General features: G+C 37.9%; 2 protein-coding genes across 3 annotated transcripts; one reads left to right on the forward strand and one right to left on the reverse strand.

Annotated features, from left to right (window-relative positions):
- The first annotated feature begins 880 nt into the window (after positions 1-880).
- Positions 881-13,188, forward strand: LOC130904840 (germ cell-specific gene 1-like protein). Of its 2 annotated transcripts, XM_057817906.1 has the most exons (6): positions 881-2,282; positions 4,869-5,168; positions 6,768-6,815; positions 6,909-7,073; positions 7,166-7,277; positions 11,888-13,188. In XM_057817906.1, exons 2-6 carry the CDS (start codon positions 4,871-4,873, stop codon positions 12,354-12,356), a joined length of 1,092 nt encoding a protein of 363 aa, XP_057673889.1. In that variant the 5' UTR covers positions 881-2,282; positions 4,869-4,870; the 3' UTR covers positions 12,357-13,188. The 2 variants fall into 2 exon arrangements, with proteins under 2 accessions (XP_057673889.1, XP_057673890.1); XM_057817907.1 differs by lacking the exon at positions 881-2,282 and having other exon boundaries at positions 3,178-5,168.
- Positions 13,189-14,516: 1,328 nt separating this feature from the next.
- On the reverse strand, positions 14,517-22,045 carry LOC130904841 (epithelial membrane protein 2-like). Its single transcript, XM_057817908.1, has 5 exons — positions 21,967-22,045; positions 19,861-19,948; positions 16,931-17,039; positions 15,103-15,243; positions 14,517-15,010 (listed from the first exon to the last, which is right to left on the reverse strand). Exons 2-5 carry the CDS (start codon positions 19,936-19,938, stop codon positions 14,850-14,852), a joined length of 489 nt encoding a protein of 162 aa, XP_057673891.1. The 5' UTR covers positions 19,939-19,948; positions 21,967-22,045; the 3' UTR covers positions 14,517-14,849.
- Positions 22,046-22,291: the final 246 nt, after the last annotated feature.

The raw sequence follows: 22,291 nt of genomic DNA on the forward strand, positions 1-22,291 counted from the left end.
CTGCACTGTAAACAGAAGATTAACACGCTCAAAAACACCAATACTTAATGGCAGATTGCAAGAAACTACTATCAGGTGCTCGGGCTTGGCAATATGGCCTTAAGTACGTATCACGATAAATCGAGCAGATTTACCTCGATAACGATAAATGACGATAAATTCGCCCAAGCGGACTGTTATATAATTTGAAAATCTGAATCAATGCATGAAATACAAATTAACCATTTCTCGTTGATTTATTTACCAGCTTTCAATTTAACAATTGTACATGCAGTCTAAACATTAATTATATAAACATTTATTTTAAACAATAATTAAAGTATGAACATTTATAACGACTTGTATGACTTGAACATTGTACAACATTATAAAAGTCAATATGACAACTGTGCAATGTCATTGGAACACGAATGACTTACAGTTTGAACAGTACACTTCAAACAGACAACTTATTGTTAATGGCTTCTGTGACATAATTACTCAACACAAGTGTTTACTTCAAGCTTTGAATTTTTTTCCCCCCAGTGCTTTTTTTAATACATGCACGCACACATGCACCCCCCCCCCCCCACACACACACACACACACATTAAAGCTATATTGCTCTTCTGCCAATGAAACATTTAAGATTTTATTATGGCAGTAATGGCACAAATTAAAGCAAGCACGTACAGAAAAATAGCTGTAGCCATTAAACGATCCTATTATAGGTTTCACTGGTGGATTGTACTTTATGCTGAATGCTTTACCATCATAAAAGCTATCAGAAATATCACACACACAGAGATACAAAATAACGCGACATACTGATTACTTGATGCAGTTCGTGCCCAATCCCCTCGTTTAGTTCAGCCGCTTCGACAAGGTTAGAGCCGCTACCCGACTCCATCACGTTCATTTGTAGCGTTAGCTGCTAGCGGTAGCCTGTGGCATGGCTACCAGTAGAAAGCACTGAATGCACCCTCTCCTGAAATCGTGAAAACCAGGGGTGAAAGCCCGTCTGGATGCCGCCAAGAGTCTACTTAATGTCGGGTGAAGGTTTGGTGAAGCTCCCTTAAGCCACACTCCATCACGTTTGCTTGTAGCGTTAGCCGCTAGCGTTAGCCTACCGGGCTTCTGTTTGTTTGACTTCCTGATAACGACGTGACTCCATACGTAAGCACACTGACTGCTTTCTTAAAGGGGAATGAACACAGCCGAACAGCACAGAGTCAAAGCGGGATGGAGAGACTATATTTTCTTGTTTTATTAAATTACCGAATTTACCGACATGGTCAAAATTACTCGGGCCATCGTGAAGAATTTCGGTAACGGTAAATTTTCGGCATTACGCCCTGCTCTATCAGGTGCATACCACCACCTACTGTACAAGAGTGTGGTTGTTTTTAATTGGTCAATATCTTGTTCACCTGCCTAATCTTGCTTGTGCTCGTGTTGCTGCCGCAAGTGCTCAGTCACGGTATACTTGCACGTGGCTTATCGATTGTGCCGGAGGCATGAAAATGAAACTATCATTTCACAATGAGCAATAAAGAAAACAAAAGTAACATGTAACACAGGTGACAATTTGAAAAGTAGTGGAGTAAAAAGCACGGATACCGGCTGTAAAATGTAATGAAGTAAAAAGTACCACTTCATATTTATACTCAAGTACATTTATGTGTGTCTGTATTTAAGTACAGTAAGGAAGTACTTTTACTTTATGTTTATGTCAATCATTGTCAATGGCACTGAGATGTCAACATTTAGCCTGTATTACAGATGCAAAGTTGTTTTTCAAAGTGACCGATGCCTTAACCGCTGCTGAAAACAACATAAATCTTAATTGAATGAGCACAGCTAAATAAATTGACCTGGTAACCCCCCTTAGGTGTCGCCACCTCTGACTCAAACACAGTATTAATCAGGGAAAACTATGACTGTGCAAAGCAATGTACATGTAATAATCCAAATTTGCCACATTTTTCATCACTTGAAGGTCATGCTGATGTTCAGCTCTTAACAGACCACTGGGGATAGAAGTCAGCAGTGGTGATGAAGAGGCGATGAATGGAATAGTTGGAAATGAGTTGTGGAGCCAAAATGAAAACAGATGGAAAAGAGTTGTCTGTTTTGGATTAATATGGATTAAAGAAGAGGGCTGTGTGTGTGTAATATGCACACGGTTGTGTCTGACTGCTGGCTTCCTCATTTGGCAATCTTCCTCACTATGTAATGGAGCGGGAGAGAAGACTGAAATTGGAGCAGGGATGACAGACAAACACCTAGCGAGACTAAACGGGGTGAGTTGATTTTTTTTTTTTGGGGGGGGGTATTTTAATCAGAATTTTGGCCATTTCGGACCGTGTATGTTGAAGTCTAAGTTTGGTGGAGAACTGAAATTTTTGTTGTGCAAAAATTTTACTAAGTGTATGCACCTTTTTTCAGAAAACCTTATTTATCATCTCGAGCATGCAGGCTACTGTTTTCAACCTGGAAACTGATGCCCTGTAGGGGAGGTGTTCAGCATTTCAAACTGGGCGGTGACAAAATGTTCTGAATTAAGCCACGTTTTATGAGGAAATTATCAGCAAAATGCACATTACTTTTTTTCCCTAATAAGCCTCCAATAGACAATGGCAGTTAGTATAACTTGTCAGAAAGTTAAAAGATCAATAGTAACACTTAACACAAAAATTCTAAAAAAAAAATTTTTTTTTTTTAAATAGGTGGGGGTTGGGGGGGTATAATGGTTTTGCAAACAAGCTTATTCGTATTTTGGTCCAAAAAGTACAAATCACATTATTTTGCTCTCAAATGTGCATATAGTGATGTATACAAGTAACTGTTGTTTATTTGTTTTAATAGCAACTGTAGACATTGTCTGGCTGCTTTTTTTAGTTTGTTTGTTTTGACATTATAGCAAAAATTGACTCTGAGTGGTGGCAGTGAACTTTACTTTTGTTTAGGATTTTTTTTTTTTTTTTTCCCCTACCATTTCAGATCACTAATTTAATTCCTTGGCTGCCATTGAACGCGTTAGACATCCACTCCATTGTGACCGGGAGGGGCAAATTTGAAATCTGATAAACCGCTCTTTAAATCCCAACTGATCAACGCATCAGACTTCAGCCAATAATTCCCAAATATATATACTTTTTTTGTTACAAGAATTTATAGCAGTGTATGGGAGCATGAGGAGATAAATTGGTTGTCATTCCACATCACACCCTTTAACGACACATGCCAATGAGAATCCATAATTCATGAAACTGATCCCTGTATATAGCGTTGTTGTTTTTGGCAGCCCTTTAAATTTTCGTCTTTGACAATAATACTGTACATATTAGTCTTAGATATATTTTAATCACTCAACATGTGTTTTTCTTCATCTAGTTTTAGTCAAGGAAAACAGTTTTTAGTTTTTGTTGACGAAAACTCAGGACTAATTTCGTCTAGTTTTAGTCAACGTTTACTAAAAATGTTTTTGCCTGTAAAATTTTTAAAAAATGCTCCAAAAGTTAATAAATAAATACAGATATGTTTCCAACTATTTTGAATGAACATCGACAGACGAGCACATATTTTAGGGTCTACAAGGACAACAACAACTTCCTGAAAATATACACTCAGCAGGAAAACAGTAAATTACAGTGCCCTTCATAATTATTGGCACCCCTGAAAAAAATGAAAGATGTTTTTTAGCTTCTAATTCAAATAATATGGGACCTTAATGGAAAAAAAGAGAAAAATCCAACCTTCAATACAAGTGCATTCATTCAGTGGGGAAAAAATCCCACATAAAGAAAAAAATATTTGACATCAAATAATGTGTGTCACAATTATTAGCACCCCTGGTGTTAATACTTTGTACAACCCCCTTTTGCCAACAAAACAAGGTCTGGAGACTGAGATGGCCAAGGGAGGAGCTTGATTTTGTGTCTGGTGAACCATTTCTTTGTAGATTTGGCCATATGTTTAGGGTCATTGTCTTGCTGAAAGACCCAGTGACGACCCATCTTCAGCTTTCGGGCAGAGGGCAACAGATTTTGATTTAAAATGTCCTGGTATTTCAAAGCATTCATGCCATGCACCCTAACAAGGTTCCCAGGGCCTTTGGAAGCGAAACAGCCCCACAGCATCATTGACCCATCCCCATACTTCACAGTGGGTATGAGGTGCTTTTCAGCATGCAAATCTTTCGTGGCACGCCAGACCCACTTGGTGTTTGTTGCCAAAAAGCTCAATCTTGGTCTCACACAAAAATACACACGGTCCCAGGCTTCAACTGGTGACCGTGAAGTTATTTGATGTCAAATAATTTTTTTCTTTATGTGGGATTTTTTTCCCCACGGAATGAATGCACTTGTATTGAAGGTTGGATTTTTCTCTTATTTTCCATTAAGGTCCCATATTATTTGAATTTTAGAAAATTATTAGAAGCTAAAAACACATCTTTTTCAGGGGTGCCAATAATTATGGAGCGCACTGTATTTTCAATTAATTATACCCAAACCTTACCATGTGTGCAAGCCTGGAGACTGGCGAAGGACACTGGCGAGTCGGGGTGAAGCGTTGGGGCAGCACGTCACATGAGTGGCACAACCAGACACTGCTGCAATACAGGCCAACTACACATAAAATCTCAAACATTGTGAACGTTTGATTGAAACTCTCATTTCTGTCTCGTTTTTGTCACATTATGTTTTAGTCTTGTAAAACATGTTTTTAGCTTGTTATCATCTCGTCATCGTTACGAAAAAAGTGTTTGTAGACAAAAACAACACTGGAATATACTAGTAGCCCAAGACACGACCTGATAAGTACAATATCTAAAAAAATTTAAAAACATTTCTCTTCACACATTCATCACTGTCTTCTTCACGCAGGTATGATGGCGTTCCTACGGCAAATGCGCACCCCTCTGCTCTCTTTAATCCAAACAGTTGCGTCTCTCTGCTTGGCTGCCATGGTGCTCACTTCCTCCTACTGGTGCGTGGGTAAACAGAAGGTACCCAAGCCCCTCTGTTCGCCCGTCAAACATAGCAAATGTATCCCAGTGCCCGGGGTGTCCAACTCGTCCAGCATTCAGTTCTCTTGGGAGACAGGAGACGACCGCTTCGTCTTCCCAGTCTTTCACACGGGACTGTTTATCACTTGCGAGGAGAACATCTACACAGATGCATGGGGTGAGAGTTCAAAAACAATGCATGGTTAAAGCCGTAAAAGGAAACTTCGCGAAGGTTGTACACAGTTACAGTTCATTAAATACGCTTATGTAATTGAATGATTTAGGATTTTAGATATAATTATTTGGTTTGCACTCATTGTATTCTGCAGATGTAACTGATGCTTTGAATGTGAAATAATTGAAAATGGGTTGTCTACTGATTTTAAGTGAGATAAGGATCCGGACAAATAGGGAGATAGGACAGCAAATTGGGTCATAGGGGGAGAGGAAATCCAAGGTGATAATAGGGGCAGAGCTCAATCTCTGTTAGTTGTAATTTGTGTGGTTCAATGTCTGTGTGTATGTGTACTCATCCTAAAGGGGATTATCTTGTGTGTACTGCTCATGGAGATTTAGACTTCTGCAGCATGGCCCAATTATGGGTCACAAATCAGGGAGCAAAGGTCAATTGGATACTTAAACACTGGCTACGTAGTCACGATCTCATGATCATTTGGTTCGCCATTTATTTATTTATTTCATTATTAAATGATACAGACTTTAGTGGGCATTTACACCTGTTCTAAAATTGTTGAATAAATGAAGCTATTTCCTTGGGGTGGCTCATATCTTGGTAATAAGAAAACCAATGATATGGATCAGAAAACCTATATAAAAATGTCACTGCAATGTGTCCCACAACAATTAATGATGAGTGTCTTTGCGCAGTGTTATATTTTTTTGTTTTAATCAGCAAAGACAACATTTATATGATTTCCGAACGGCCAAAATGATAACAACAGAGCTAGTATCTGTGAGTTCATCAGGGAATTTATAATTGTAAGGGTATAGACAGGCAAAACACTTCCCAGACTTACGGCGTATCATAAAAGTGAGTACACTTCTGTATAAATATCTACATTTCTGCAGATATTTAAGTATATCTTTTCATTGGACAACACAATTTTACTCTCAGTAAGATGACATCAAGGCCTAAATTGTCCATATTGAAATTGGTCTCAAGACAAGCTTTGTCTTTTGGGGCAAAGCTAAATTAAACAGTGGACAGTGTTCGCCACGCGTGCATGAATGACTTTATTTCACTGTCCATGCATTACCTTTGATAGGATTTATGACCCATGCAATATGGCCGGTACATAGACATAAGTTGTTCTGCGACAGCTCACTGTTTTGTATCAAGTTTAGTGTTAGTTTAGTAAGGGCGCTAGTGTGAGTTTTTTCCAGCAGTGGGCGCAATTTTTCAGAATTTTTTTTGACAATTTCAGATGATGATGGCTGCACAGTCGTCCAATAATGAAGTTTTTCTCCTCCCTTTTTTTTTTTTTTTTTTTTTTTTTTTTTAATATTGTACTTGTTTCAGCGCCCAGACTTGGATTTCAATTAGCATTAGTGCTCGGTATTCCCATGTTTGCTTGGGATGACTGTGGAGTTATGCCTCAAATGTTCATTGAGCTAAAGTTTAGTGGCATCTTCAGAAGCATTGTACAAAATAATTATGTCAACCAACCACCCATTTCATGACTTCGTGTAGCATCTGACTGCACTATGAAATATCCATAATTTCTATACTATGATATATCCGTAATTTCTATTCTAGAGGAAAAGTGTCGAGGGTTCTACACTTTGACTCCAGGATCTGAAAAAGGTAAATAGCATCACTCTGGTGTCATTGCTTGTAATTTTTTTTTTTTTTTTTTTTTTTAAATAATTTAATTCTCTTATATCTTTGGTTTTTCAGCAATGATGTGGTTGTCGCTGTCCTTGGAGCTCATGTACGTGGGTCTGCTGTTGATCAGCTGCATACTACTGTCTGTGCAGTTGTGCATCAGGGCCTGGTTTCCTAAAACACAGCACTGGGGTCAGCTCCTTAATGCGTTTGCGGCTGTCTTCACTGTCCTGGGAGGTGCAGCATTGGTTTACGGTTGATAAAATTTGCCATTGCCTGTGAAGTTCAGTGGTATTTCATTTGTTCTCCCTCTGATTGGGCCTTCACAGGTCTTCTTGGAATGGTGGGGCACATGATGTTCATGCAGGTGTTTCAGACGACAGTGTCCATGGGCCCGGAGGACTTCAAGCCTCATAGTTATGGTTATTCTTGGGCGTTTTAGTGAGTCTATTGCACATGCAAATTACTCATTAAACATTTAAACCGGTTACACATATAGCAAATTGGATGAACAAGGCTCAATTTATTCCTGTTTATTATAGAATGTGTGAACCCCAGTTCATTTTATGTTGCATTTTGCTTCCAGGCTTTAGAATACTCGCAACTTTAAATCGTAAGCTTTTATTCTTCCAAGCTGTACAGTTCTGTCTTTTACAATATATCTGTAAGAGGGGCTAAATCTATTATCATACCACTTTTTGGCAAGCTTTACCTGGAGTCAAACATAATAGAATGGTAATAAATAAAAGTTATGCATGTGTGTTTATTTCAAGATAGAAAGCAAGATTTACAAGGAGGCCTTTGTTTTTTCAAGCCATTCCTCTGTCAAGTAAATCAAGGCTGCAAGGTGTTTAGCTCCACCCTAACTTCCATTCCACTACTGTTGGTATTCAAACAGAAGGTTACCGAACAGTGTACAGTACAAATAAGTTAGAGCTATCAGAGGAGGGAAAAATATTTTCATATACAGCGGGGCAAATAAGTATTTGGTCAACCACTAATTGTGCAATTTCTCCCACTTGAAAATATTAGAGAGACCTGTAATTGTCAACATGGGTAAACCTCAACCATGAGAGACAGAATGTGGGAAAAAAATATCACATTGTTTGATTTTTTTTTAAGAAATATATTTGCAAATCATGGTGGAAAATAAGTATTTGGTCAATACCAAAAGTTCATCTCAATACTTTGTTATGCATCCTTTGTTGGCAATAATGGAGGCCAAACATTTTCTGTAACTCTTCACAAGCTTTTCACACACTGTTGCTGGTATTTTGGCCCATTCCTCTATGCAGATCGCCTCTAGAGCAGTGATGTTTTGGGCTGTCGTTGGGCAACACGGACCTTCAACTCCCTCCACAGATTTTCTATGGGGTTGAGATCTGGAGACTGGCTAGGCCACTCCAGGACATTGAATTGCTTCTTACGAAGCCACTCCTTTGTTGCCCTGGCTGTGTGTTTGGGATCATTGTCATTCTGAAAGACCCAGCTACGTCTCATCTTCAATGGCCTTGCTGATAGAAGGAGATTTTCATTCAAAATCTCTCGATACATGGCCCCATTCATTCTTTCCTTTACACAGATCAGTCGTCCTGGTCCCTTTGCAGAAAAACAGCCCCAAAGCATGATGTTTCCACCCGCATGCTTCACAGTGGGTATGGTGTTCTTCGGATGCAATTCAGTATTCTTTCTCCTCCAGACACGAGAACCTGTCTTTCTACCAAAAAATTCTATTTTGGTTTCATCTGACCCTAACACATTCTCCCAGTCCTCTTCTGGATTATCCAAATGCTCTCTAGCGAACCGCAGACGGGCCTGGACATGTACTTTCTTCAGCAGGGGGACACGTCTGGCAGTGCAGGATTTGAGTCCCTGGTGGCGCATTGTGTTGCTGATAGTACCCTTTGTTACTGTGGTCCCAGCTCTCTGTAGGTCATTCACTAGGTCCCCCCGTGTGGTTCTGGGATTTTTGCTCACCGTTCTTGTTATCAATTTGACACCACCGGGTGAGATCTTGCATGGAGCCCCAGATCCAGGGAGATTATCAGTGGTCTTGTGTGTCTTCCATTTTCTAATAATTGCTGCCACACTTGATTTCTTTACACCAAGCGTTTTACCTATTGCAGATTCAGTCTTGCCAGCCTGGTGCAGGTCTACACTTTTGTCTCTGGTGTCCTTCGACAGCTCTTTGGTCTTGGCCATAGTGAAGTTTGGAGTGTGACTGACTGAGATTGTGGACAGGTTTCTTTTATATCGATAATGAGTTAAAACAGGTGCCATTAATACAGGTAACGAGTGGAGCCTCGTTAGACCTAGTTAGAAGTTAAACCTCTTTGACAGCCAGAAATCTTGCTTGTTTGTAGGTGACCAAATACTTATTTTCTACTCTAATTTGGAATTATTTTAAATCAAACAATGTGATTTTTTGTTTTTCCCCACATTTTGTCTCTCATGGTTGAGGTTTACCCATGTTGACAATTACAGGCCTCTAATCTTTTCAAGTAGGACAAATTGCACAATTGGTGGTTGACTAAATACTTATTTGCCCCACTGTATAATCTGTATTTACAGATATGTAATCTGTGGGTACAAATTAGTAAACTGCATGTATACATTACTAAACTTTAGCCACAGACTAGTAAACCGTGGCTAGGTAACTAAACATTGGGTATTGATCACTAAACTGTAACCACAGTTTACTCATCTCTACCCACAGTTTACCCACACTGCAAAACACACCTCTTTAAAACCAGTTAAATTTTCTTGTTTTCAGTGTAAATCTACTATCAATAAATGAAATTATCGGCCAGTGCTTCAAGTAAATTTTATTTACTTAGATTTATTGAAATAAGAAAAATAGCTATCTGAAAATAAACTTAACAGACTTATTTTAAACTATAAATTAGTGTATTTAATCTTTTAAAAAATTGTCAGAAATGTTCTTAATTCAAGAACAGATATTGTTTAAGACATTATTTGAAAGCAATTTTTTCTTGATTTAGGTGTGAAATGACCAACTTTTAGATGTATGGCCTTAATAAGAACAAATAGTGATAATTTAGAGTAAATTGGATAATCTGACGCATTGATCTGTTAACTCGTCTTTCACACTCAAAACAAGATGTAGAAAACTATTTGACCGGATTTAAGAAAATTAATCTGATTATGACATTATAAATTTGCAGTGCACTGCAGTGAAATATAGTTTCACACAGTCCCATACCTCAAATAAACATTTGGGGTTTTTTTTTTTTTTCCAATATGGTAGTCAGTGTTGTCAGTAACGCGTTGCTGTAATCTGATTACGTTTTTACAGTAACAAACAATCTAAAGCGTTCATTTTCCTAAATCAGTAATCTGATTAAAGTGACTTTCGTTGATAGCTGTGCGTTACTATTTTGTTATTGCCTCATAATGTATGTAGAATAAAGAATACTGTAGTCATGGGAGTGACATCACATCACATTTTCTAATCGGAAAAGGGAAAAAAACGGGTCAGGTGTATTACCATGCTGCGTGAGCCGTGAGCACTGGGAGTTTGTGGCCAAAACAACATAGCCTTGCTACCTCGTCAGGATGCAATTAAAGAGGCAGGAGTTATACTACAAACGCTCACTGCAAACAAGCCATTACTTCACATTTTTGTCCAGTAAAGATGACAAAAATATCTCAGTGCGTACTTTGCGCTGGGTCAAAAAGACTGCCGACCGCTAAAAGCAACCAATTCATGCACCACTTGGAATTACCGCACAATGCGACAAAACTCGAAACAAAGGCTACAAGTAACGAGACAGCCAGTACCTTTTGATACTGCTCATGCTTAATCCTAGGTTCAAGCTCAGTTGTTGTTTAAGCTTTTGAAAGCATAAGTTTAAAGAAATTCTAAATATCAATCTTGCCTTCTCAACTGTAGTTTTGGCTAAGCAAAGAAAACGACCTTCTCTAAGGTGCTATAGTCACATGATCTGTTCCAAAAATAATTTGGACCCATTATGAAATACTTTGAAGGATTGTTGTTCATTTCGTTCATTTTTGTCATTTGTTTTATTGCTTTACAACTTTTATAGACAACATTTTAAAGGCTATATTAATGGCTGTATTTATTGGTCTTTATTTTAAAGATAAGTTCAGAATTTTTGACATTAGGCTTAATCTTTGAGTTAGCCGGGGTTTAATTAGTTTGAGTTGATTTGAACAAATTCTGTGCAGTTTGTCATCGTTATTTGTTAGTTCCAGGGCTCCGGAGTGGCTAAGCTAGCGCGCTTCAATGGTGGTTGAAACCAACTCCTTCAACTAATTAAACCTTGCCTGGCACGGCCAGACTGTTCTCCCTGTATTTTCCAAACACTGTGAGAATAGTCTGGGACCCACCTCCTTAACGGCCTCTCGAGCCAGTACGAAATCATCCGTCCAATCAGATTTGTTTATTTGCGTGGCATTTTCTTAACGAGCAGTGTCACTCTTCCGCGTTGGAAGTCGTCTCCACAACAACACAGATGGCGAACGGGAGAGCCGAGAATATGTTCAAATTCGTGGTAAAACCAGTTTTAAATGACCAAAAACACATCGACACAAGTCATTGACAACAGTATGTCTCGCGCTAGCCATGTTAAATAAACTTCTCCGTTCTCCGCTCACTACCTTCGCTGATTGGTCCACTCCGCGGTCTGTTTGCTGTGGCTTGCGCCGCCCTGGAAATTTGATCCGCTCATTGGTCGCCAGACTCTATAGCTGGAACAGCGGTGAGTCTGGTGTACCAGTTTAAATTAAACCCCCACTAACTCGAATAGTAAGCCTTATGTGAAAAAATTCAAAACTTCATGCGATGACATTTTTCTGCTGTCATAATTACGTTGAGGCCACAAAGGGAGAAGAATTGGTAAAAAGTAACTGATAAATTACCTTTAAAGTAACTTGGTTACTTTGATGATAAAGTAATCAGTAAAGTAACGACATTAATTTGTTGAGGCATAATCAGTAATTAAATTACTTTTTCAAGTAATCAGTGACAACAGTGATGGCAGTTAACACCTTCCTCATGTCTCCTTCAGTGTGGCTTGGTTTGCCTTCACTGTCTGCATGTCAGCTGGCGTCTCCACCCTGAATAACTACACAAAGAAGGTCCTGATGGTGGGAGCCCGACTTAACGCAAGCCTCAATCCCTTCAACTTTGTGGGACTCCTGCCCCCAGCTCCTTACTACGCTGCGCCAAACTCTGGCATCGCCCAACCTTATTCGCAGGCGCGTGCGCAAATCTCCCATTTATCCCCATACTACGAACAGCCATCAACCAAGTTACCACCGCCCGGTAAGCCTTCCCGCTCTGTTCCTCTACCTCATTCCATGTCCTTCCCTCCTCCATCTTCCCACCCTATGTCTCCGTCCCTTTTGCACTGCTTTTCCCTTCCATCTCCATCTCACTCAGCCAGCTCACCTGTTGTTGTCCACGGAGTCTTGAAAGATCACCAAGAGAACGTGGTCCCACATTACACACCAGATCAATACTACAGCCCTCTTTGAACTTTAACAAAGTTTTTTTTTTGTTTTGTTATTTTGTGCAGTTTATTTGTCTGTTTATAGTTCCAAAAAAACTTAGTTTTATCCAGTCAATAAAGATGTCAACAAAGGCAAAAATTACTTAAAGCAACACTAGGTAACTTTTCAACCGTTATAAAATTTTCATAACATTTGTGATAATATGTCGACTGCCACACACACAAAAAATGACAAATGTGCCGACTGCTTTATGGTATACTGTACGTCACTTAGCCCTTTCCCCATTTATTACAAAGATGGAAGTCAATACGAACGCTTTCGCGCGAATTCTGCAAAGATGGCAGAGCAACAAAAGAGACTAAATGTTTTGTGTGAGGAGGAAGAAAAAGGCTAACAGGATATACAGAATAAACATTGGCTCGGTTTTCACTCGCTAGCGTGAAACCGCCCACCCACTCTAATACCCTCAACCGAACTCGTTAGCGCTGACTACTTCAGGTGGGGTGGGGTGTTGAGCCACACGATTGCTAACCGTCATACGCTTTTGTGTAGCCACAACTGGATTAATTACCTTATTACTATTCATCCTTCACATAGAGTGGTATGAAAAAGCATCTGAACCATTTGGAATTTCTCACATTTCTGCATAAAATCACCATCAAATGTGATCTGATCTTTGTAAAAATCACACAGATATAAAAACAGTGTCTGCTTTAACTAAAACCACCCAAACATTTATAGGTTTTCATATTTTAATAATAGCATTCAAACAATGACAGAAGGGGGGAAAATATACAAAATATTAAATGTGATGGTTCACTTACTTATTTTTCCCACTTCTGTCATTGTTTGCAAACTCGCCTCATTAAAATATGAAAACCTGTAAATGTTTGGGTGGTTTTAGTTTAATCAGACAGTTTTTTCATCTTTGTGATTTTTAAAGAGATCAAGTCACATTTGATTGTGATTTCATGCAGAAATGTGAGAAATTCCAAAAGGTTCCGATACTTTTTATACCACTGTAGCCGCTTGAAGCAGAAATTTTGTTTAATACATCAGCAGGTGACCAGGTGATTTTTGATTAATTGATGATTTTACACTGCGGGTATGTGCTGGTCTTCATGGGAAACCCAGTCTTCCTTAAGGCAAAACACTACCGCTTTTGTCCACCAGCGTCGCTAAAATCGACCAAAACTGAAAAGCTACCAAATGTTGCTTTAATTATGATTTTCTTATTTTTGCCAATTTTATTATTATTTTTCTATTGTTAATATTTATCATTTTTAGGCACAGTTTTTGAATGAATCCAATTTTAAAATAATAAAATGTTGTTAAAAACGGAAATGCACGCTGTTTACGACCCCCAACAACTCTAAAGTTGCTGTTTAAATTTCATGGTATTTAACTCAATGCTTTCCACTGACAACGACAGATGTCCAATTCATTTAAACTATGAGGACTGTCTGTGAATGCTCACGTTTCAGTGCCATTAACAGCACTAGTTATCCAATCCATTTTAACTTGGAAGGCTGACAGCGACTGCCAGCCTCTCCCGGTCAAAATAGATTGGACATCTTTCTCTGTCAATGGCAGCCAATGAGTTAAATGAGAAAGCATTTGCACATGGTTCAGTGAAAAAAAATCCACCAAATTACATTGGTTGGAAATCTCTTTTTATTATAGTATAAATCAACGTCATTGTCATCCGCGATGAGAAACAACACAACATAACAGCATTAGATATACAAAGCATAACAGAAAACATATTTACATTATAGTTTGTAAAGGCAGTGTTAAGTTTCAATTCATAAGTCAACAATGACATTTGAAGGGTAGTGTAGGGAAGTGTACATTTGAATATCTTGGTTGAATTGTTTTTGTTACTATAGCAAAGTTTTCTAGTTTTGAAGCAAAAATCTTTTAGAAGGGACTCACATCATTACAGGTTTGTATCTTCAGAATAAGTACTGTTAAGCTCTTTGTAATATTAAATAATTTCAAAACAAATACAACCTTGCGTCGTCATTGTATGTGATATATAGGCATTGCATCATCCTGCCATTGAGTAATCCTTAAATCTACAGCATGTCATTTTGGACTGAAGCCATCATGTCGGGGCAGCACCAAAATTAGTTTTAGTAACACTTATCAGAAAGCAAAACGATAGGAAATATATAAATTTAGGTACAGTAAAAAAAATGGGGAGAAAAAAAAAAAACAAAATAAGACTCACCCCTTTTTCATTTATCCATGTTTAAATGCACACACATAGATCACAGATTTTACTTTTTAAAACCTATTTTGTAATAATATGCAAACTTACTTTGTATATTTAGGCCAAACTGGGAATGATAGTCCACTCCAGTACAACTCCAATTGGCTGTGCCTCTATTTTACTGCCATTGTGGAATGTTACAATCTGCTATTGCTCGGTAACTAAAGATTTTTTATTTTTTGCTAAAATAATTCACCCAGCCAAACAGTTTTGGTTGGATGTCGTTAACTCTAGTATCATTCTCATGCAGTCTTCTTGCGTAGCACAAAGTAAGTAATGGCTGAGATGAATGTGAGCGCAAATGAGATCCATGCAAGGATATAGCAGTGACCATAAGAACCAAAATTCTCATCGAGATGGAAGCGGTCTGTGTAGATGGAGGCTGCAATCATAATGCAGAGACCTGGGAGGGAGAAAGCAAACGATTCGGGTACTATTAGAAAGATGCATTCACGAAACAAAGAGGGTGCTATTGAAGGGCGGACAAAAACTTACAGGCCAGGGCTTGGAAAACGCCAGAGATGGTAAACCTCTGTCCTTTGTCTAAAGTGAAGAGCTGAGCTACGAACACAAAGATTCCAAGGATGGAGAATATACAGGCCAACACAGAGCTGGCTTGCACTGCCTGGAGGTAGTCTACAGGGGAAGTCAGACAGACGAACATCATCAAAATGCTCATAATAATAATTGGTGTTTGCGTAAAACTTTGCTACTCCTATCATTACGACTTCAAACTTCAGGAATGTTGCCTCAGTGCCTTGAATTTCAACAATAAATCTAAAATTTTGTTGATGTAAAATGTATGAATGCATGTGTGTAACACTTGGACTAAATATTAAATATATCTGTCAAACTACAACGCCTGGCAAATGTTTGACTTTGGTTAAATTAATTCCCCCAAAATGTGTCAATGCTCTACTTAAATCAAACAAGGTAGACTGCAAAACACACCTCCTTAAAACGAGTTAAATTCCCTTGTTTTCAGTGTAAATCTAATAGAAATATGTGAAAATACCTGCCAGTGCTTCAAGTAAATTTTACTCAGATTTCTTGAAATAAGAAAAATATCCACTTGAAAATCAGATTCACAGATTTATTTTAAGCAATAAATGGTGTATTTAAGCTTAAAAAAAAAAAAAGATTGTCAGAAATGTTAATTCAAGAGCAGATATTGTTCAAAACATTATTTGAAAGCAATTTTTTCTTGATTTAGATGAAAAATGACCAACTTTTAGATGTATGAGCTTAATAAGAACAAATAGTAATATTTACTTGAATAAAATGGAATAATCTAATGCATTAATCTGTTAAGTAGTCTTTAACACTCAAAACGAGATGGAGAAAATGATTTATGGTTAACAGATTAATGTGTCAGATACCACTAAATATTACTATTATATTATATAATATTTTTCACCTAAATCAAGAAAAAATTGCTTTAAAATAATACTTTGAAGAATATCTGTTCTTAAATTAAGACCATTTATGAAAAACAAGCTTTTTTTAAAATTAAAATTGAGATACTAATTTATTGCTTAAAATAAGTCTGTTAAGGTTATTTTCAGCTAGCTATCAAGTAAAATTTACTTGAAGCACTAGCAGAGCATTAAAGTTAGCGATGACTGACAGTTAAGCTTTGATCTTGCCTGAGACACTGGTAAGCCGAGACTTCAAAGCGCTGCGTGCGTCAACATCGTTTAACTTGTTAAACAGTTGCTGTGGCAACTCATTGTGTGTAAGTGAGCAGCTTGAGTGGACTTATTAAATGAAGTATTTAATAAAGACAAACATTTTTCAACTTTATTTTTTTTTTTAAATGGATTGGGCGTCTACATTTTTCTTGTTTAAAAATAATTCCGTGAGACAGTAACATGTTTAAAACTTATCATAATTACGGTAATACATTTGAAGTGCTTAAAAACCATTTATTAAAAAATATATACATACATATTTTTTTTAATTATACTTTGAGGAAAAAAAGTGAAAAAACATGTCTTATATGTAGCTCTTTCCAACGAAAAATTTGGAAAAAATACATTGAACACCCCCCCCAAAAATGTGTGTGTATATATATATATGGGGTTTTTTTGGGTCTCTGCTTCGCGGTTTTTCCACTTATTGCGGCGGGGTCTGGTCTACATTAACCGTGAAAAACGAGGGATCACTGTATTTCTAGTAGATTAACACTGAGAATAAGGGAATTTAACTAGTTTTAATGAGGTGTCTTTTTCCAGTGCACATGTCTTACGCAATGAAGAATGGCGAGTAGTGTACATACACCCGAACAAGTTCTCCTTTGGATTGATGGATTTGTGTGTCTTACCCTGTGGGTAGTGTGAACCCGTTGGAAGATCAGTGTAGTTCCATGCTCCATTCATATATATCCACCTGGCCCATACATCAGTGGATAGGGTTTCAGTCACCCACCAAGCCTGTGGAAGAATTTGAAAGAGACGATTTCATTATTTTTCTATTGTTAATGTAGCGGTACCTTGACATATCTAGTAAATCAACATCCCCCATTGAAATGAATTGAAAACGTTTTTTTCTTCACGTGTTTGCAATTCAGAAAAACAATGCTGCATTGTTTGATAAGGTAGGCTATAAATGAGTGTATAGTTTTTATCAACTTTAATTACCCTACACGGGGACAATCAGGATCACAAGAACAACTATAGTGCTTTGAAAGGGAACCTCGGACTTAAAGACTAAAGGCTCTAATAAGCCACAATTGTTCTCTTTTTACAAAAATATGTTATTACAAACATATCAAATATTGCAATTGATTTAAAAATCTATAATATTTAGTTCATGTTTTGACCTATGGAGGGCGCCATGTTTTAAGCGCGCAATGGACACTCGGGGTGATGACGTAGATTCTCACTGTCACTTGACGAATACTACCAGGTTACTGCAATTTCTTCTAAGCGGCGAGACATCCAACACATGCGCTCATCGGTTAAAAGTGACCATTACCGTAATTTTGGGACTATAAGCCGCTACTTTTGTCCTTCATTTTAAATCCTTCAGGTTATAGTCCAGTGCGGTTTATTTATTGATTTATTTGGGTTAATAGGTAACACTTTATTTGACAGCGGCGTCATAAGACTGTCGTAATCATGACATGACATTATCATGGGCATTACTGAATGCTTATGACAGATATCATTAAGTGTCATCCGGCAAATTATGTCACTAACTCCATTTATGTCCAGCTTGGATCTTTTACATCCATTCAAAAGTGAGATCATTTTATAACATCTGTTATAAGCATTCATTAATGCTCATGACAGTGTCACGTCATAATTATGATTGTCTAATGACAGTCTTATGGCGCCACTGTCAAATAAAGTGTTACCAAATATCATAATTAGTAATTAATGAAACAACTGGGACAGTAACTGAAGAAATAATTAGCACAGAAAATGAATTTTGATTGTTATTTCTATAGCGCTTCAATGCATGCTAGGAGGCATGTTGGACAACAACAGTGTTGACAGTAGGTGGCAGCAGAGGTTGACTGTCTCCCCCAAGGGAGCAGTGATGGCCAAATGAAGCTTCTTGAAGCAATGACAGTTGAAGCTTGAACCAATTGACTGCAAAGCTTCATGGTGGTTCATGCCGCTGTCAAATAAAGTGTCTTTTTGGTGTAAAAATACCATAATGCAGTGAATACAGTGCGGCTTAACTATGAACAAATGTCGTTTTTTGTCAAATTTGGTGGGTGGCGGCTTATAGTCAGGTGCGCCTTATAGTGCAAAAATTACGGTACTTACTATTTGTGCTTTTATTGAGTCTTTTATTACCTTTTGATTGCCTCAAAATACTTTTTGCATGTGTTTCCCTCTCATACGTTTAAGCATAGTGTTTTTTTTTTTTTTTGTGGCTTTAAAGCTGATTGTTGATCTGTTGACCACATTAGCACACGTAGCATATTGACACCACCCTTTTTTTGATATTACTACGTTTAAGTATTTTCTTAAGGCGTCTTTAGTATGTTCTGTCTGTATGCATTTAAACAAGACAAGATAAAAGCCCACGGTAGCACTTTGGTTGTTAAAAATTCGCCTCGTTTTGCCGCCTCTTGTTTTGCTGGTATAGCACATTTTGGCAGAACACCGTTTTTTTTTTCTTACTCTCGTCTTGTCTCATCCCGTCTCTCCTGTTCATTTTGCTTTTGCTGCTGGTTTTGTGAAATATCGACAGTGCTGTCATGCTCATTAATGTTCCTCTCAGGTTCATTGAACATATGACATGTTTATGTCACTAGAGTCATACTCTGGAAGCCCAGCAGCGTAACTATGTGACATCACTGCCCTGCGACGTCAACGACAATGGCAACCTACTGGTTAAACTAATTTTACAAACTGTATAAAAATGAAAACATCCAGAGCTGTTTCAATATCAAATTATTTTAACTCAGATTAACGTTTATCTTTTAAGAACTACAAGTCTTTCTATCCATGGCTATTGAGTAATGTCACGAACTTGGCTAAAAAAATATATATATCAGTTTTTGTTTTTAACTGTAGCTATTGCTGGTGTTCTCATTTTGTTTTTGCTCCGTCCAATAAACAGCTGAAGCTTGTTTGTAACTCAAAATTGATGACACAATATCTCGAAACTCAAAAAATGTATTAGGGCGCTCATAAGTGCAGGTACCACTAAAAGGTTGAATTTCAGCGTTCAGTAGAAAACATAGCTGGGGAGTGTGTAAGGAAGTGTTTACTCCTCCTGTTCAGACTCGTTTGGAAACAAAAAGCGGCGGAATGTGTCGGTCAGTGTGGTATTCCACAAGTCTCGCTTCGGTATGTGGAGCGCACTACAACCTAGACAACAATGTCACATATTTGTGCGTGAATGACGAGTATGTGCAGGCACACCGTTTACTTCAAGTGTCACCTGCAATTCAGCAGCAATAACAGAGTAGGATGTCCACGTGTTTCATCCATCTGTCATCATGCAATGTCAAATATTACCCCCCTCCCCACACTCTTTACGCCCCCAAAAGAGTAAGACAATGGGCTGCAGCTAGACTGGAAGTGAAGGCTTTGAGTGATGAAAGAGTTGTCGATCACTCATCAGCGCGTCTTTTTGCTGTCACCAAAACATACCACTGCTCAGATGATGCATCTCAGTCATTTTCAAATCTGCTGTGGTTTGGCATGCATTTAAGCCTTGGAGCAATGAGGAAGCTATGCGTGCATGCTTGTGGCTTTGTGCGCGCAGGTATGTATGAGCTCAAACACTTACATTGTCAATGGTAGCAACCAGGAGTAGGATAATGCCAATGATGTGCAAGGCAAAGATGGCGGCGAGGAGTATCAGCATGATGGCAGTGCTGTGTGAAAAAAGAACGGAGTAGCTGAGTTTTAAAAAGTTGTTGAACTGCTTTTTTTCTTTAATAAGATACAGCATAATTTCTTAATTAATGTGTAGCTAAATAAGTGAATGCTAAAAGTCAAATGGGGCAGCTAGGTTTCTGAAGATGAGCCAGTAATGTCCATTCCAAGACACACACACATAAACAAGGCTAAGTCCTGGCTCACACTCATTTATTTGGTTTTCTAACTTCTAATTAGTTGAGGTTACTGCCAAAGCACGAGTGTCTCTGTTTATTTGTGAGGACAGAATACAACAATCTAGATCTTGACAATGTTTAAGGAAACTTTGAGTGTGAAGGAGGGAAGCTCATGGCGGGAAGATGAGTTTGGACTTGCCCGCTGACGCCTCGAAGAAACCTGCCACTCCTTAAAATAACTGTAAAGAATATTCCCCCGCGTGACTGGGCCTAAACTTATCCCTCCTCTAGTTTGAATTTCTGCACAGAAGTGCTCACGCCCAGAACATAAAACCACACTCAAACTTTTAAACATCTATCAATGTAATGAGTGATCCACTCCCTGAGTAAAGACATATTGGCTAGACTGGGTGTGAAGTAGGGCTGGGCGGTAAATCGATTTTATGACTTAATTCGAGTTTATTTGTTTTGTTTTATTTATGTGTGGATTATTTCAAAAAATGGTTGCTTTTTTTTTTTTTTTTTTTTGCCAAACAGGAAATCTAGCAACCAGTTATAACTAACTAACTATTACTACTTTGAATTAAGGGGCTGACAGAAAAAGGTCATTTTAAGACATAAGTCGTACTTTTTTTTTTTTTTAAACTTTTGTTAAAAATTTACCATTCCCCCCACTCTTTACAGGGCAAGTGACTATTTTTGGTAATAATAAAATAAAATAATTTAAAAAAAGAAAAAGGAAAAAAAAAACACCATTAAGTTATGGCACCTGTTGTATGATTCATCATTACATTATATATAATTTATGAATGTAAATTAATATACATGTTAATTAAAAAATAACAATTTAAAAAAGTAAAAATAAAACTAAATACACTCTTGTAAACCCGCCCCAATAACACACTAATGTTATTAATATTTACATATAGATATATAATATATATAATATAATATTTAACTCATAGCCTGCCATTGACAAGAATAGACATTGAATTCATTTTGACTGGGAGGGGTGTGTGAATATTCGGTCAGTTGCCCCTCCCAGTCAAAATTAAAATGGAGTGGCCGTGTAGCCTCTTTAATGGCAGCCAATGAGTTCAAAAAGTTCCCTATGAAGCGTTAAACTTGTTTTGAATTTTCCCAGTCTTATCCTTTAAAAAGTAGCAGGGAGAAAAAAATCTGAAAAAAAATCATGAATCAAATTCAGCGGGAAAAAAAACGGATTTTATTTTTAGGCTGTATCGCCCAACACCAGTGTGAAGCATGGAGGAGTCACATTTGGAATGTGCTTCTTCGCTACACTGTAAAAAGGAGTGGTCAAGGGTTGGGCCGAATCCGTCAGTCTCACACAGGCACAAGCTCACACGAGTGTTAATGTAGATGCCGAAACACGTGTTCACACTTTACACATTTACATAAATGTTTTTCCATCTTTTATCTAACTTGTGCTGCCACAGTGAAGTGAAAGATTGAGTTCCCAAATATTTGTATTATATAATCCCTGCCTGAGGCATATAGGAGTACAAATACAGACATGCTTTTCAGCTTCTTTTCTGCCAGAATGCAATATTTTAATGAATTACTGGCAAAGGATATTAAATATTAGCAATGCCAAGACGTTGAGTACTTGAAATGGTTAAAACACATTCTCGTACAAAATTTGCTTTTGTACATTCAAAAAAACATTGCAATAAATAGAATATGTTAAACCAATAATTGTCATGACTACTCAAAAGATTTTAAATTGCATTCACACTCTAAACTTCTTAAAACAATAAGCAACAATTCATCAAACTTCGTAATTGTAAAGAGTTAGCAAATAGGAATCTTCAACTTACTGTTTGATGGCTGTCTGTCTGGAACACTAATTTCAGACTTAGCCTGGCAAAGTACAAACATGAGAGACTACCCGTCCACCTACTTTTGCCCCGCCCTCTTTTTTTAAGTCCACACCCCTCTGCCTCCTCTAACTCAAAACCAGTACTCTGTTCCCCTGGCTCCAACCCACCTAAAGTTGCTACTCGTCCACTTCCCACCCCCACCAGTCCCTGACGCCACTGGCCCTGCCCCTCTTCTTTCTGTACCCATACACACACGGGGACTACAACATACTTTCCTCATTCGGTGTCTCCTGACTTTGTCACTCAGCTGATGGTGATTTTG

Source organism: Corythoichthys intestinalis, chromosome 16 (assembly GCF_030265065.1).
Source record: "Corythoichthys intestinalis isolate RoL2023-P3 chromosome 16, ASM3026506v1, whole genome shotgun sequence".
NCBI classification, from domain to species: domain Eukaryota; kingdom Metazoa; phylum Chordata; class Actinopteri; order Syngnathiformes; family Syngnathidae; genus Corythoichthys; species Corythoichthys intestinalis.

Coding starts and splice junctions, on each gene's coding strand:
- LOC130904840 (XM_057817906.1), top strand. CDS start 4,871: ATGATGGCGTTCCTACGGCAAATGCGCACCCCTCTGCTCTCTTTAATC. Junction 6,816..6,908: donor GACTCCAGGATCTGAAAAAG/GTAAATAGCATC, acceptor TTGGTTTTTCAG/CAATGATGTGGTTGTCGCTG. Junction 7,074..7,165: donor TGTCTTCACTGTCCTGGGAG/GTGCAGCATTGG, acceptor GGGCCTTCACAG/GTCTTCTTGGAATGGTGGGG.
- LOC130904841 (XM_057817908.1), bottom strand. CDS start 19,938: ATGCTGATACTCCTCGCCGCCATCTTTGCCTTGCACATCATTGGCATT. Junction 15,244..16,930: donor GGGTTCACACTACCCACAGG/GTAAGACACACA, acceptor CTTCCCCTGTAG/ACTACCTCCAGGCAGTGCAA. Junction 15,011..15,102: donor CGTTTTCCAAGCCCTGGCCT/GTAAGTTTTTGT, acceptor TCTCCCTCCCAG/GTCTCTGCATTATGATTGCA.